The sequence below is a fragment of the Brachionichthys hirsutus genome, chromosome 1 (genome assembly GCF_040956055.1).
Source record: "Brachionichthys hirsutus isolate HB-005 chromosome 1, CSIRO-AGI_Bhir_v1, whole genome shotgun sequence".
Classification (NCBI taxonomy): domain Eukaryota; kingdom Metazoa; phylum Chordata; class Actinopteri; order Lophiiformes; family Brachionichthyidae; genus Brachionichthys; species Brachionichthys hirsutus.
Genome location: NC_090897.1, coordinates 13,603,111 through 13,620,147, shown reverse-complemented (window position 1 = coordinate 13,620,147; position 17,037 = coordinate 13,603,111). Strand labels below are relative to the sequence as shown.

At 43.8% G+C, this 17,037-nt stretch overlaps 1 protein-coding gene and 1 pseudogene across 1 annotated transcript in view; one reads left to right on the top strand and one right to left on the bottom strand.

The window, feature by feature from the left end:
* The window catches only part of tspan4a (tetraspanin 4a), an 87,111-nt gene extending 77,537 nt beyond the window's left edge, over window positions 1-9,574 (bottom strand). Inside the window, exon 1 of the mRNA XM_068760287.1 lies at window positions 9,254-9,574. Within this exon, the coding sequence (XP_068616388.1) occupies window positions 9,254-9,574 (321 nt within the window). The remainder of the gene's footprint in view (window positions 1-9,253) is intronic.
* On the top strand, window positions 247-1,443 carry LOC137894854 (cilia- and flagella-associated protein 20 pseudogene; annotated as a pseudogene).
* Window positions 9,575-17,037: the final 7,463 nt, after the last annotated feature.

The window sequence follows — 17,037 nt, the reverse complement described above, 5'->3', positions numbered from 1 at the left end:
TCCTCAAAACAGTATGGACAAAAAGTTAAGAAAAGCAAAGTGGAGCTTATCAGTTCGCTACTTATTCATTAAAAATGCACTTTAATGTACATGGTACATTGCTTGGGTAGGAGAGGGTAACCAAATAACTTCAAAGCCACTCCACTTTTCAACCTTCAAAGACTTCAAAGGATCAATTCATTAAAAATGCACATTAATGTACATGGTACATTGCTTGGGTAGGAGAGGGTAACCAAATAACTCACAATGTTTTCGCAGAAATACGTAGGGGATCTCTGCTCTCTTTTCTATGCTGTCGGCAGCAACCCGCTTGCATTATGGAGCAAGACTGAGAAGAATGGCTGCATTAAAATGAATTGGGATGAAGTCCTAAAATCAAGGGCATTGGCCATTGAGGGGATGAACGTCAGCAGCACCTTCATGACGTGTCCAGCGGACCCCAAAGAGACATTGGGCATCAATCTCCCAATTCTTGAGATGGTTATAAAGTATTTGAAAAATGATTTCTCCTTTGAGGTCCAGGTGCTAGACGAAAATAACAATCGGCTGAGATTTATAGCTAGTACATTTCAAAAGGAACCAAAAACGTCCGCTTTCCTGTGTACATTGCCGTTGCTGCGGATGAAGGATGGATGGAATCAGATCACTTTCAACCTGTCAGATATGACGAAGAAGCTATTTGGGAAGAATTATAAGGAGACATTGCGTATTCAAATCAACGCAAGTTGTCATGTAAGAAGAGTGTACTTCAGGTCAAGCACGCTGAAAGACAATGAGCTGCCAGAAGAATACAGGCTAAAAGCTCATCCAGGAAAATCCCGGGAGCCTCCGAGTGGCCGGAAGCATCCGAGCGGCCGGGAGCCTCCGAGTGGCCGGACGCCTCCGAGTGGCCGGAAGCATCAGAGTGGCCGGGAGCCTCCGAGTGGCCGGAAGCATCAGAGTGGCCGGGAGCCTCCGAGTGGCCGGGAACCTCCGAGTGGCCGGGAGCCTCCGAGTGGCCGGGAGCCTCCGAGTGGCCGGAAACCTCCGAGTGGCCGGACGCCTACGAGTGGCCGGGAGCCTCCGAGTGGCCGGGAGCCTCCGAGTGGCCGGGAGCCTCCGAGTGGCCGGGAGCCTCCGAGTGGCCGGAAGCCTCCGAGTGGCCGGATGCCTCCGAGTGGCCGGGAGCCTCCGAGTGGCCGGGAGCCTCCGAGTGGCCGGAAGCCTCCGAGTGGCCGGAAGCCTCCGAGTGGCCGGATACCTCCGAGTGGCCGGTAGCCTCCGAGTGGCCGGAAGCATCTGAGTGGCCAGGAGACAAACACTCCTGGTCTGTGCCCTCTGAGTTTCTTATTGCCATGAGTTTTTATGTTCCGAGTGGCCGGTAGCCTCCGAGTGGCCGGAAGCCTCCGAGTGGCCGGATACGTCCGAGTGGCCGGTAGCCTCCGAGTGGCCGGAAGCATCTGAGTGGCCAGGAGACAAACACAGACGGCAAGCAGCGCTGATTCTGAAGGTCTCGGACAAATAGTATTTGCCACTGGTACTATGAAATCCGCCTGGCAACACAAGCTAGCTGAATTCTGATTGGATAAAAACTCTCACCTAAAAATACATCACTGTAATATAATATGACATGAATGTGAAGAATATATATATATATATATACTAGGGGTGGGACATTAACGCGTTAATTACAATTAATTAATAAGAAGGACGTTAATTAATTCAAAACATTAACGCATTTTAACGCAGTTTGCATGTCAAAAAACCCGGAACGTTTGTCAGTTACCCATGTTCTGGTACGCCACTTATACTGACGCACACAGTCCCAGGCTGCCTTGAGGACAATGGAGATGGGAGAGAGTACTCTGCTGGACGGTAAATTCATTTTCAAAAAACGACCGGATGGGAGAATAGACAAAGCCGTGTATTGCAAACTATGCAAAAAAGAGTTTGCCTACCACAGAAGTGCTTCAACCTTACGGTATCATTTAAATGCTAAACATGTCGCAGCTAGCACAGAAATGGCTCGCGCTAGCGGTTCTGGTCAGCAGCAACTTGACCAAATGACGAATGGATTTAGATGGAAAATGAGCAAGTCAACGTCGGAAACACTGACGAATTCACTCGCAAAGTGGGTTGCCAAAGACTGTAGACCACTATCAGTGGTAGAAGACAAAGGTCTACAAGATGTGCTACGGATAGCTGCGTGTGATGAAACCTTTGAAATGCCATGCAGAAAGACTATTTCAACTGTACGACACTGAAAATAAAATAAAATTAGACGCACTGGAGAAGGCTACATTTGTAGCTCTGACTGGGGATCATTGGACTTCTGTCAGCAATTGTAACTACCTCGGTGTCACCGCTCACTTTGTTGAGGTCACAGATGGGACATGGCATCTACAGTCTTTTGCCCTGACTGTACAGAAGACAAACACCAGACACTATGCCAGACATGGGCAAACCCAGGCCCGGGGGCCATATGCGGCCCGTTGGTCTCTTTAATCCGGCCCGCCAAACTTGTCCAAATTATATTATTAAATAAAATTGTATAATAATTAAACCTCAGTCATTTGACCTTTTTCCTGTAATGCTACCTGTAAAAGGCCAAATCCTTTAATGCAATAGCTTTCATGTGTCATTTATATTAGCTCACACAAATACTCCATCCATCTGTTCTTGGTCCGGCCCCTCTGCCAAATTTTAGAACCTATTGTGGCCCGCGAGTCAAAAAGTTTGCCCAGCCCTGCACTATGCAGAGAACTGCGCTGAATAATTTCTTTCTGTGGCAGAGGAATGGGGAAAGAAAAGAAATTAAAGCCGCAAGCGGCGTTGTAGGCCCTCGCCGGCCGACAGGCCGTTGAGCTGACCCGCCGACGCACGCCGCTTTTGTCCTGAGTGTTTAGATTTGAGCTGCATTAGTAGCTCACAGTTTAGTCAAATCGTTATTTGGATTATATGGCCATCTGCAGTCAGGAGTTTTGAAGTTTCAATCCAATATGGCCGCCTTCCTGTGTGTCTGGGGCAGGGTTATTATAGTTCACGAAAACTATAATTCAAAAAACATTTTCGTTAACTAGAACTAAATAAAAACGATAATTAAAAGAGAACACGAAAACTAACTAAAACGGTATTGTCCGTTCACAAAACTAACTAAAACTAATAAAAATTAAAGACACTAATCTCTTCGTTTTTGTTTTTATCGATTTTTAAATTGATTTATTTTGCTCGGAGTTACGTGTGCTGGCCGCTCCGTCCGGCTGTTCCCGTCACTGCTCGTTGAGAATCGGGTTGGTGACGTCACTACCGACGGAAGCCGGCATGAAGCGCCGAGCGCTCCGGCCCCGTGTGGGATTTGTTTATTACGACGGAAAGAAACAAGAAAGCTAACTGCGAGTAGCCCCCCGTAACAGAAGCAGCCCCCCGGCTAGCAGTTAGCACCGCGAAGGAGACAACAATAAGAGACTGCTTTTAACCTGCGCCGACTGGAGCCCCCCCACACACACACTGGGGGGGGGGGCATGGCTCGCTGCATTAATGAGACATGAGAAGAAGATGACCTGCTTGGAGCGAAGCCCAAAGTGAGGAGCCCCCTGATGGAGCCCCCCTGATGGAGCCCCCCTCAGCCAGGAGGCCCTGGAGATGGTCTGGATGAACCGTGGATTGGATTAGAGACGGACGACGAGGACACTGAACACGTTGGTGAGTGGTTCTAGTCCCAAATACATTAGTCTTGTTGACTGACCTTTTATGCTGATATAAAATGTAACAATAATCAGTGTTGTAAACTTTAATTGATATTAAAACCCCATAAAGTCCCAAAAGGAGAGGAAATAAATTATTTATTTTACTCATTCTGATCCAAAACCTAAAATGTCAATCACAAATTAAATGGGTTTTCCTGGGGAAACTAGTTTAGGGTGCTAACAGTGTAAGAAATTAAACATCATGAAACAAGTAACGTTATTATCCCTGCTGTAAAAACAAGGGTTACTACAGACAGTCCTAATTAATACATAATTATTTAACTGTACTATTCTTTGTGTGTTTTACATTTGTTTGTTCTTTTTGCTCAGAGCTTGACCTGCCAGATGGAGAAACCAACAAGTTACAGAGGATTCATGTCTGGCTCTCACCCTCCAGCTCACCCTGAACGCTGCCTGAAGTACCCAAATACTGACTCGCTGATATCAAGAGCCAGAAAGCTCGTCCACGCTGAGAGGAAATCATCAGCGGCAAATTAAGTATTAAGTCCGAGATTGTAGCACGTTAGCAGCTATGCTGCGGACTGTTACGGTTGGTTGTTTAAAATTACTGAATAAATGTTTTATATGTTATCTTTTGTTGAGTTGTATTATTTTATTATATTTTAATCCTGCATCTGACAAATAACTGAAAGTATGAAAAACTAAAACTAATAAAAACAAAACTAAAACTAATAAAAACTAAAAAATCCACTCTAAAAACTAACTAAAACTAACTGAATTAGAGAAAACAAATTCAAAACTAACTAAAACTAAACTATAATTGAAAATCCAAAACTATTATAACCCTGGTCTGGGGGCGTGGCCATAATTGTTTTTTTTTTGCCCTGACATGACGCATGTCTGTACCGAATTTCGTGGCTGTCCGACAAAGTTGGCGTCGGACCCCTCCCCATATGAGGGGTTGCCATCGCCATGGCAACAGCGTAAAAACAACAACATGGTTACAATTGTGTTTTTTGATCGGGACCACATGAGGGAATTTTCTGGAAAATTTCAATCATTTCTGGCAAACTATTTTTTAAATTCCCATTCAATTTCTGTTATCATTCTCTAGGGGGCGCTGTAAGGCTGATTGTCAAAGTTTCCCTAGTGTCCAGGTAGGAAGGGTCAATAAGTGTTTAAAATTTGGTTTGGATTGGAGTGTGTGTATGAAAACGCTGACTCTGCAGTTTTTATGTTTCAATCCAATATGTCCTTTGTCGTCGAGCTGCGCTCGTCAACTTTGTCGTCTTCTGCGTTGCAAAAGCAATAGCCCCTTACGCCTAGGATAGGCGCTCGGGCCTAATAAAGAATTTTTGCAAAAACAATATAACTTTTTTTCTGAGTATGCGATTTTTACACAAAATACATTTTCGGAATGGTCTCGACGAGGGCTACGCGTCTGTGGGGGCACACAGACACACACAAACACGAGTTGATGAGCGCAGCGACACACACACACACAACTATGTGTGTGTTGTTTAGTGTCGGGGTGTGTGTGTGTGTGCTGTTGAGTGTCGTGGGTGTGGGCGTGGGTGTGTTGGTCGCCCGATGGTTGACTCGCTGCGCTCGTCAACTCGTGTTTGTGGATGCCAGTGTGTGTGCGTGTGTGTTGGTCGTCCTCATGGCAACGTTGGATGCCGAGGGTTGACGAGCTTGTCTTCTGCGTTGCAAAAGCAATAGCCCCTTACGCCTAGGATAGGCGCTCGGGCCTAATAAAAAAGTCATGGAATGTTGAGTCACTTTGCAAAAGGGCAAAAATACAGGTAGTCGTGGACTTGGTCCAATTGGTCCTGAGGATTGTTCGTATGCCAATTTGGTCCATGTTAAATGAAATGTTAAATGGTCTGCACTTACATAGCGCGTTTCCACCTTTGCGGTGCTCAAAGCGCTTTACAATTAGACCTCACATTCACTCATTCACACTTCAGTGGGGGGGGGGGGGGCTGTTTTACCCTCAGAACCCCAGCAGTGTCCTGAGGGTAAAACTGGCCCCTCTCCAGCCACCAGCTCACATTCCTCATTGTTGTCATCATGTCAATCTCCTGCTGTCTTGAATGGGAGTATCAGCAGTTATAATGCCAAAGGTGGCGCTTTTCTTTGCTACTCATTATATATTTCCTTTTTGATCCAAACAGAATATGGAAAAACAACAACAAAGCAGGAGATAAAGCTGGAAACTCCTGCCTCGCTAATTATCTCTACGTCTCCTGGAAAAACATATACCGGTAGTCTGTTTCTGTTGAGACAAGCTGATGATCTGGCAGAGCAACGCTGAGCTCTATTTAAAGTCCGTCTGATTCACCCACCTCTCTCTCTCTCTCTGTGTTTCTGAAAAACTAGCTTGCATTTTCTCAAATGTGATGACATGTCATTGTTCTAATCAATGGATATATTGATTTTTGATTATTAAAAGAGGAGTCTTCATTATGTCATCATGTTACCCATGTTTACTGAATTAATAAAAATGTTTGACAGTTATTAAGATTAAAATGTTTTTGGAACACGTTCTTTCTGTGTGTCCAGCTTCTTCTCAGTTCTCAATGCATGTGAACTGGTAAAGTTTTTGCCATGTGTCAGTGTGACTGGTTTGTTTGTCTGCCTATGTGGCCCATTGATGACCTGATGACTTGTCCAGGGTGTCCCCAATGTCAGGTGAGATGGGCTCTGTAGGCCCGTCCGTCACTCTGCACAGGATAAGCAGCTGCAGAGGATGGATTGAAGTCTCAAGTCACAGTCAAGTTGAGTCTTTAATCAATTTGTGTCTGATGCAAATACAATCATGTCACTGAAAAGGTAAATAAAAAAGCAGGCTCGAGACCAATAGGGTGATTTTGTTGTTGTTGCATTTTGGTGAGACTGTGTGTTTCATAAATAGAGATGCAGATACATAGAAGATAAACTAGTTTCTACTGATGTTTTGAGATTTTCCATTTGCCATAATCATTGGTTGTCACTACAATCCAAGCTGGCATGAGCTCTATGTGGAAACTGATCAGTATTTTCTTTTTTTTCAGTCTTATGGGCAATTCTTAGTTTGTATTCAAGGTGAGTTGTCCTGCATTGCAGACTAATGTGCATAGCGTTCTGCCGTCTGTCACATTGTCTTCTCGCGTATAGAATGTGGAGTCATAAACAGTACAACAAATTGGACTGGTTGCAGAGCAGACATTATGACTTGTCACAACAAGAAAAGCACTCTGTGGACTTAATAGCAGCTCAGTTCCATAAGATGTCCCAGTAACTGTGACAATAACCTCTTAGCTGAATGCAGCACATTGTTAACACAACCTAGAATTTCACAGATTTTCTTGCTTTCTCTCTCTTGCTCTCTGTCATTTTGAACGCATATCTGCAAATCGTACATTTATTGCCCTTGGCACGGATTTATTATCGCCATGGGCCATTTTCTGATGTGGCTTTCGTAGTTTATTTTACATTACATGTTTTTTTTTTTCTGTCACAAATGATGTGATTGTCCTACTAATACATTTGATGTTGGTGCTAAATGTTCATTGCTATAGTATAACATTTATTTTTTACTTCTGCACATCAATGAGAGCATCTTATAGTTGACAGTCAGGTTGTGTTATGTTGACTGATCGTTGTACTTTCCTGGATATGTTCCTGTCATTTCAGCCAAAGATGCCATTACTAGAATCATCAGCTCTAAATGCTGCTCTCTGTTGCTGCCTCCTCAGAGATTCCTAAATTCTTTCTCAAGAGAGAACTGCAGTAAACAGAACACTCCAAGACAACTAAGCAAAAGATAACACTCAGAAATGTCTGCATCATATCTATTTATATAATATACGTTAGTGAGAAGGTGACTTTCTGGACGAGACACACTGTCAGACCGTCAAAATTATTGTTGTTATTATTGTTATTGCAATGCCGTTATTTGCCTCCTGGGGCAGCAATATGTTCAATAGTTCTGTGGAGAAAACCAACTCATAAGCAAGGAAGATGTTGAGCAGCATCTTAGATTTCTCCTTGATGCACTTAAGGCTAACTTTAACATTAATGTTCAATATTGATTGATATTTCTATTATGTTTCAGACAAGTTAATCAATGATTTAAGCTTCAAAAAGTCATAAAATTCTGAAGAATGGCAACTACAAATTCCAAGAGCTCAAGGAGTCGAAGACAAACCAAAGTAGACACAAGGTGAACGACTCTCACGCTGATGCTAGCTGGATGAGCGAGGCGCGACAAGGGGAGATGCCAGAATGCACGGCTCATTGTGTTTTACGCATGCAGATCTCGTTCAATATGTACACTGTATTTTATAGATTTTTACTGTTTTATTATTCCTAAGCTAGAAAATGCTTCCTTTATCAATAAAATAATGAAAATACTGCAAATGTAATCATTGATACACACCGCAGAATCCCTGGATATAGGGGGAAATCCACGATATATGAAGTCATATGCTCGACATGAAAATCTGTAATACAGTGACTCAGCGGAAAGTGAACCGCGATGTGGCTGTTCCTGTAGCAACACTGGAACAAAGACAGGCTTCTGAATGGAAGAGCTCCTCTGTCCCTACATGGAGGATCATAACAAAATTGACTTCTCAGGAGAAAGAGGCTCATCGTGGCAATGTAGTCTTTATCCCCAGCGGCAATACACACACACACACACACACACACACACACACACACACACACGCACGCACACAGTCTGTTAATAACACTCCAACACTTCTCTGCAGCGGTTTATCACTGACAGACGATGTGGAGGTGAAGAGGTCGCTCATTCCCCCAGGAAGGTGGCGTCTTGGCAGCCAGATTGCATTTCATAGTTCAAGGCTTCTCCCCATTACCAATCAGATCGCAGGTACGAAAAATCAAAGCCATCCCAGTTATGTAACCTCAGGGGCCAGAATATCTTCAAAAGTCTGTGACTAGTTATAGCGCAATGTGCGAGAGGAGTGAAAACACAGACGAGGCTGAGATCGCATCTAAAAATGTGAAGGGCAACCGTGAACACGGCCGTAAATCCTTCTCAGCACAACGCCGAGTGATCTGTGGTGAGAATATGAGCGTCAGGTTGATAGAGCCAAGGAGGCGACAAACCCTCCACATCCCCACGGCGAACAGATTCGATCGGCCAGATGGAGCCGATTGCCAGCAGACGGGTTGACTGAGGAGCGCTGTAGCGTAGGGACGAGGGGTAGGTGAAAAACTACAGCACATGATGTGCACAAAATACGAGCTCTAACAACGCCAAAGCGTAACCCAGCAAACAAGGCAGCGTACACCCACACTTAGAGTACGAGATAAGAAAGCAGTAAAAGCTGAACTCCCCCACACAGTGGGCTTTGGACGCCTAGTCTAGATGCATGAACTGCCTCTTACGCTCCCCTCTCCTGACTCTCACGGCACAGCCCCCCTCGAAATAACGTTTACAGAAATTGAGACATAAAGAAATATGAATGTCGACAAAGCTTTCTGCTTCTTCAAGGTGGCCAAATTTCACTCAGAGCGCTCAGAGCAGGGCAAATTGAAGATGCGAGACTCACCCAGAAAAGGAGGTTGAAGAAGACCATTCCATATCGCAGGGCCATCATGCAACCCTCAGCCATCCTGCAGCGGCGCAGTTCTAGGAGAAATATGAAGGAGAGGTCCAGGTAAAACACCACATACTTCTTCCCCTGGGCATAGCGCCCCTTGGATGTTTGCGGACCCTTTGTCGTGTGGAAACCAAACGCAAACGGTGGCCGCTTATACTCAAACTCCCCGCTGAATCGGTGAAACCCAGAAGTAAAAGGCGGCGATTCGGCTTTGCTGTCCAGTGACGGACTGCGTCGGTAGGGAGTCTCATCTGTGCTTGAGCGTCTCATTATGGACACCAAATGAGCCTTAAAGAGTCTTTAATAGTCACTCAGGTCTGAGCAGTGAGAGTCCACAGTGAGAGAGCAGAAGTTATTCCAATGAGGGCCGAGTGAGGTTTCACAAGGATTTCACCCTAGCCTCCCCTCCCCAGTTTATCCTCAGATAATTATGACCCCTTTCAAATCCTGGACTTTCTGATTTAATAAAACCATGTGATCACACTTGATCTGACTTAATCTGTCGATGATGATGATAATGATGATGATGACGCGCTGCCATTCACTTGACTGAAGTCCCTCTCTTTAATGCTACGGTGCCACTGCACTCAGCCGACTCTGCATAATCCTGTCCCAACACCTGCGTGACTCTGTGTATTTAGGACACAATCCCAGCACACACGCAAACACATCTGCGCATCCCCGCTTTCCATCTTGGTAATGGCTCAAACGCAGGTGTCATGCTCCAACAGAGAAGCTGGTTTCTAGAGTTTCATCCCACAACCGCTCAATCAGGACAATGGCTGTCGGGCTTCGACTCGACCTCTCCGGAAGCTTTGGCTGAACGAACCACAAAACGTCCTACCTGGGCTCACGACAAATTCCTGTGCAGCCGCTTTTTGGATGGGAGGTAAGGGCAGCCCCCAACCCCCACGCCCGCCGCTGCCTATCAACTTCTTTTGACTCAGAAAGGGCTCTACATCTGCTGTGAATGAAATGCTCCAGCAGAGGGTTCAGAATGCACTTGTGCCTGATGATGCGGTTTTGCTGACATGCAAAAATAAAATAATTTTAAACCTAACAAGATGGGGGGTGTTATGGATGTGAGAAGATGGTTGGAAGGATGAATAATGGATGTGAGTGGACCATGGTTTCGCTTCTTCAATTAGTATCCTTTTTAAATCCCTGCCTTGGCTTCTTTTGCCTCCGCTCCAACTTGTCTCTATGTCTCTGAAAAGTGTCCCGGGGTTGCTCTACCACTCGCCACAGCCTGCTCTGAACACATCTAGCACAGCCCTCCTCAACTCCCTCTTGTTCTCCTACTGCACCTCACTCCTAGCCCCTCACTGAGCTCCGGGTTTCAGTGCTGATGGTGGCTCATTAATTTCCAGAGTCTCATCTGTGAAGCAAAGTGTGTGGCGTCTCCTCTTCTTGTCTCTCCCTCCGCCGCTAGTGCATTTCTTTCCTCTCGTCTAGGTGGGCAAGGAGATCAAGGTGTCCACACGGGTCATCGCCAAACAAGAGAAGATGGAGCAAGAAGGAGAGAAAAAGAAAAGCTGCAGTGTTTGAGCAGTAGTCCGGTCGTGCCTCCTGAAGCGCCCTCCCCCCCTCTCTCTCTCTTTCTCAGAAGCTCCTGCTCGTTCTCCCTCCCCTTTTCTTCACCGCCTTCTCTCACAAGCTCAGATGCTCTCCCTTCAGCACGCACATTCACAAACACCCCATCCCTCCACAGTCACTGCCCTCAAAACCCGGCAGCGCGAAAGACAGGAACAGTCATTCATATTCTGGCCACACCCCAGAGGGAAGCTCAACCAATCCCTGTCTCAGAGCTCAATCCTCCCCTGTGTGTACGCCAATCATACCCCACCATCTACCAGATAACACACGCACACACACGCACACACACACACACACACAATGGACTCACACAGATCCACACAAAAAACCTGGTGTATTGTTAACGTACCAGTGATGAGACGACTGCTGCACTGATGCTTCCTCCTCCTCCTCCTCCTCCTCCTCTCTTCTCCTCTCTGCCGTCAGCCTGGAACTTATTTCTTATGCAGACGCTGTTCTTGCGGCCAAACCAGGCTGCTCTCTGTATGCTTGGCTTCACTTATGTTCCCCTCTGCTTCCCTCCCTGCAGAGCCAGACTTGGGACGTACGGTATCTGTGCAGCCACACTTAGCACAGATTTCCTCACTAAAACAACTCATCTAAAGTGTGCCTCTGCACTATGCGCACACTGCTGCTGACAGACACACAAAATAAGTGCATGCTCACCACAGCCTCGTAGCCGTACGGCTCCGCAGGGACATTTCGTGGCTGCAAGCGCATTGACGCCATTCATGGCTGAATCAACCATTTAATGGATTTCTGCTTTGCCTCCTGTGGAGGTTGCAGCTGATGATAGTGAATGTGACTTACTATATGTGACATTAACGTAAAGGGCACGCTCAAACGCTGGACAAATGGTGCTCTTTCCCGGAGCATTATTAGACATGAGGTCAGCCCAGAGGGATGAGACAGGTTTCGGCTTTTATTTTTGTAAAGGATCGCTGTCCAAAGAATTGAAATCTCATCAGCACGGATGCAGCAGAACAGTCCTCCAGAAATTCTGAGCTAATTCTGAGTCCCAAGGTCATCCCAGCTGATGTACTATCAGAGATGAGCATGAATTTATACCTCAGGCTTTGTTAACAACATCCTAACAGCAATCCTGAAAATACTGAAATGTTCCTCTCCGTCTGTTTTGTTGTGTTTTATTTTACTGCCCCTCTTACGCACAGATCTGCACTTTAAAATGACAATAGTGTGCATGCCCAGACTGCGGCTGGCGGCATACCCACCACAGAATAAGACCACGGTAGCGGTGCAGTGAATCTCCAGCATGCGTATAATCAGCAGAATCTGCACTACAAACAAAACCAGACATTTCAATGTTGTTTATTTGTTTGTTGTTCTGTTTGCACATGGGCGTTAGGCTTTAACCATGAAAAGCAATTATGAAACAAGGCTGTGTCATCATCATTTTGCTAATTGCTGTATTTTGTCCAACAATTATGGTATTTTCAAAAGTTTGACTTTATGACTGTGAACAAAAAAGACAAAAAGAGTTTTCCATTTGGATGTCAACCTATAAACAGCCCTTTAAGCACTTGAGATTAGAATTGAAAGCTCTTGTGGTTTTTACAAGTGGCACAGAACAGAAGAGTGATGTTTTGAAAAAACGGCTGACTGCTTTGGAAAATGTATCTGGATGATGCGCGGTAATTTGCCAAAGAAGTGTCGGAAGTGAAGTGGGACGCTTGTCCCAAGAAGAAGAAGAAGTCACCTGGTGCTCCCTGAACGTCTCACAAATGCTCTTTAGCCCAGAACACTTAATGCTTCTCAACACAAGTCAATCATTTAAAACCTATAACCAATGAGGGGGAAAAGAATGTCATATAAAACACAATTCAACTATTAAGCAGAGTTGTGCAGCTGGTACAGCATTGATATTTATTGCCATATTGTTTTGGCATATCCACATTTTGGTTTGAAACGGGTCCATTCAATCACCACTGCAGGCGCTGCCACAACAGACTGCAATGGCAGTATTCCTTGGAGGCAATTGTCCTCATCAAAACATATCAAAGTCTTTATGCTTCTGACATAATCAGATTATTGCTCTAAATGTGTGACTAGATTATCAGTGGCATTAAATCACTATCGGTATAGACTGTCTGTATCGTTAAAATTGGTTCTAAATCTTTTTTTTTTCTGAGGAAGCAGCTCGTAAAAAGGAATCCCCGCTGAATTAAAGCATCTGCAAAGTTCATCAGGTCCCCCCACCCCTGCCATCCATGAGCCTGCACATCCTTTACTTGGGACGGGCCCCCAGTCTGAGAATCCCTGCTTTAGCAGTAAGCACATCCACCACCACACAAACAGAAGTCTATCCCTGGGTCTTGCACATTCACCATGTACACATGCCCACAATCCAGCATACGAAACGAAAACGAAATCAGTGTGCAGTTGCACCCTGAGGTGGCGGCAGCTTTGAAGTCTTCAGCATGAACAAAAAACACAGCTGGGAGAAGAGATCTTGATAATAGCGAGGAAAACATGATGCACAGCAAGGTGAAGTTCCTCTCTGGTAAGACTGAAGGTTCAAAAAAAAGGACACACATGTCATCCCTTCATGAATCACCCAAAGGACATAATGCTCAGTGAGATGCACAAAGTGCCTGCTCTGCATGCTGGCCTTCATGTGGCCATCAAAGGGAAGGACACCACCCAGCCCCCCCACCCCCCCCCCCACCCACCCACACACACACACACACACACACACACACACTTAAAGCTCTGAACATCTCTATTAAAGGACAAAGCAAGCTACAAAGATAACTTCAGTGAGCTTATAGCAGCATTATGAACATGTGAAATGAATGATTCTATTCAACATGCAATGCATTTACAGCTGATGGTCTGTTCAGATTCCATCTGGCTCTGTCAAGCAACATTAGCAAGAAGAAGTAAATCGAAAGTTACAGCATCACAATTTAAGATTGAATCCATTATATGAATTCTTAATGGTAATGAAAGGACAGAAAGGAAGACCAGATTTGGTGGCAAATAAAGGTATTTAAAATATATTTTAATATTATCTTTAGATATATTGTTTTCTTTTAATCCTTCTATTATTTCATTTTTCCCCCTCTGTATCACAAAAAAGCATGAATTTCACACGTGTTCTGATCCATGATGTCCCCTTCACATACTCTCTGGCTGTTTATTCAACATGAATTACTTAAATGGATGCCAAAATAAGGAACAGTGTATCCACACTGAAGATATCCATTATTCAAGCCTTCACATTTTACTGTTCCTGCTTTATTTCTGGTCATGAATAAAGTAAAGCCCAGAATATGACATCCTGGCCAGTGCTTAATTTCAAAGAACTAAGCATTTACAAAAGCTCAGATGCAATTAAGAGTTGTGTGTGAGGAAGATGAGCTGAGTGAAAGCACATTTTCAGCCTGACAGAAAACGTCAATGAATAATCAGAGCCATGAAATTGAATGAGCTCCGATGAGAAATAAACACGTTTTGCACAAAACACGTTGACTCACAAGATGTTTGAGATTTGCTCCAGTGACAAAATAGAAAATTACGAGCAATAAAGCCAAAGTAGGACCATTAAAATCTGACAAATGTGAACAAGAGTTATCACCTTGTGGTTGTGTGCCACACAATCACTCAGGCTGCCGTTTGTCCCGGGGCTCGATCCTGCATGTACAGCTCTGAGAGATCACTGGAAATGGAGGAATATATTCTGATCAAGCGCTGCATCACATGGAGCGATGGCAGTCACCTGATGCACGTCACTACAAAACTTCAAACATGCATGCTGCTGTTAAGACATTTAAAAATCAAAAACATGCATAATAAAATGAATAAATACATAACAACACTTTACTGCTATTCATCCATATCCAGCCTATTGGTTCTCAAACTTTCAAAGTAAGTATAAAATCTTGATTGTATTAAAATAAAATTGAATGTGTGTGTGATGTTAACAACGTACAAATGCACACACGCACTCACACACACTTAAACACACTCTACCCCTGATTAGCACTATCTTCTGAGATATGATCAATTCCTCTGCAATAATTGGCTACGTACCACAGACTTTCAAAGTAGCTGTAATGAAACCACTTCTTAAAAATGCTTGCCCCTGAGGCCATTATTGAACCCTCCCTTTCTGTTTATAATCCTGCATAAAATTATAACATCCCAGTTGTGTGATTCTCTACAAAATTAAAACTCATTTCAAGTTTTTCCAGTCAGGTTTTGGAAAATATAATTTTGCACAGTCTGCAGTGGTTAAAGCTACAAATGGCCTTTTGCGATGATCAGATGAGGGATGTTTATCAGTTCTTGTTCTGTTGGATCGTAGTGAAGCCTTTGACACCATCAGGTCCTAATAGATAGATTAAACAGTTTTATTGCCATTAAAGGAACGCCATTTCGGTGGTTTAGGTCTTAGTTATCTGCCAGACCTGCCAAGAATGAGTATTCTATTTACACCTTAGTTAGCTACGGAGTTCCACAAGGCTCAATATTGGGGCCATTTATTTTCTTTGTTTATATGCTTCCTGTAGGTGACGTTATCAAAAAACATGTTTTCCCTACTATGCAAATGATAACCAGCTTTATTCATCCTTCAAGCTCAACAACACCAACAGACTAACTAAACTGCAAATTGGTTCATGCATTTGTCACTTTCAGACTTGAATATTGTTACTGCTAATAGGTCTATAGAGACCCTTCCGCTGATCCAAAACAAAAAGAGACTGTATTTCTACAGTTTTTGCTTCTGTGCATTGGCTTCCAGTGAAATTCAGAATAGAGTTTAAGATTCTCCTGCTCACATCGAAAGCACTAAATGGCCAGGCACCTCCACATCTGAAGGAAATTGTAGTTTTAGTGCCTTATCATCCCATTAGAATACAGTGCTCACAATATGCAGGTCTAGTGGTAGTTCCCAAGATTCCAAAATAAAGAAGGTAAGTAAATGAGACTATTTGGCAACTACCTAAAACCCTATGTAACAAAGAAGCAGGAATTTAAAAAAAAATGGCTAGGCTACTAACACTAAATTAGAATCATAAGTTATTACATGAAGTAATTGTTGTGCAGAGGAAAGGAGCTGTAATGCTGGTGGTGTGGCAGCAGATACCTCGCTATTGCAGAGTAACTGGCTTATAGCACAGCATTTTATGTTTACAATCTAATGTCACAGAGTCATCATATAGTCTACACAGAGTGCATACAGTGGAACATTATTAAATTAAATGCCTCTCACTTATTTTATGCCATTCCAATTATCATGCATCTTACGTCTCTACCTTATTTTCTTTGGTGTAGAAACCATAATGTTTGTTTTGAGTGTGGGACCACAATCCTAAACTAGAAAAATGCAACAGCCAGCAGACAACTTCATCCCTGTGACTCCTGCATATGTAAGGCTGAACAGCATACTACTGTTGACTTGATAGGTCGAGCTGCAGTGGAAGACAGAACGACCATTTCTCCCTTTATTTCTTTCATTTGTTACATATACATTGGATATAGTGCTTTGTATGTCACAAGCAGGCCACACTGTATTTAATTAAATACTATAACTTGCTGCTTTACCGCTATCCCTCTTTTTTTTTTAGAGTTTCCAATCGCAAAGGCTTGAGCTGAAGGAGTGTGATGCATTTAATTTTTTTTTTTTACTGTGCAGCAACAGTAATCAAAAGAGCACAGGTGCTAAAGCACCTGACACACCATGAGCATCCACAGACTGCTAAATAGCACCCAGGGGCACCCAGAGGCCCTGAAAGAGCCACAGCAGCATTCAAACAGGGAAGTGTGAATTGAGATTGACGTCTTCTATTCTACAAAGGCATAAGAAGATGTCACATTTGCAATTAAAACTCTGCAAACCTCTTCTGTAATTGTGGCTTTTGTCTGTATGCCTGTGGTCGTGTTATGAAAGTGTTTTATTTTCCTTCATCACCCTATTAATAAGGTGCTACATTTAATCTTAATTTTTCTTTTTCTTTTTAAATAAAGCAGATGTTCTCCGGAGAGAGACTCCAGATGCTGCAAGAGCAAATAGCTCACATAGAGGGATGAAGTGGGACGGCTGCATGACAACCATTAGAGAGTGATGATTGCATGAGGGCCTGAACAAGGAGGAAATATTCACCTTCTCATTA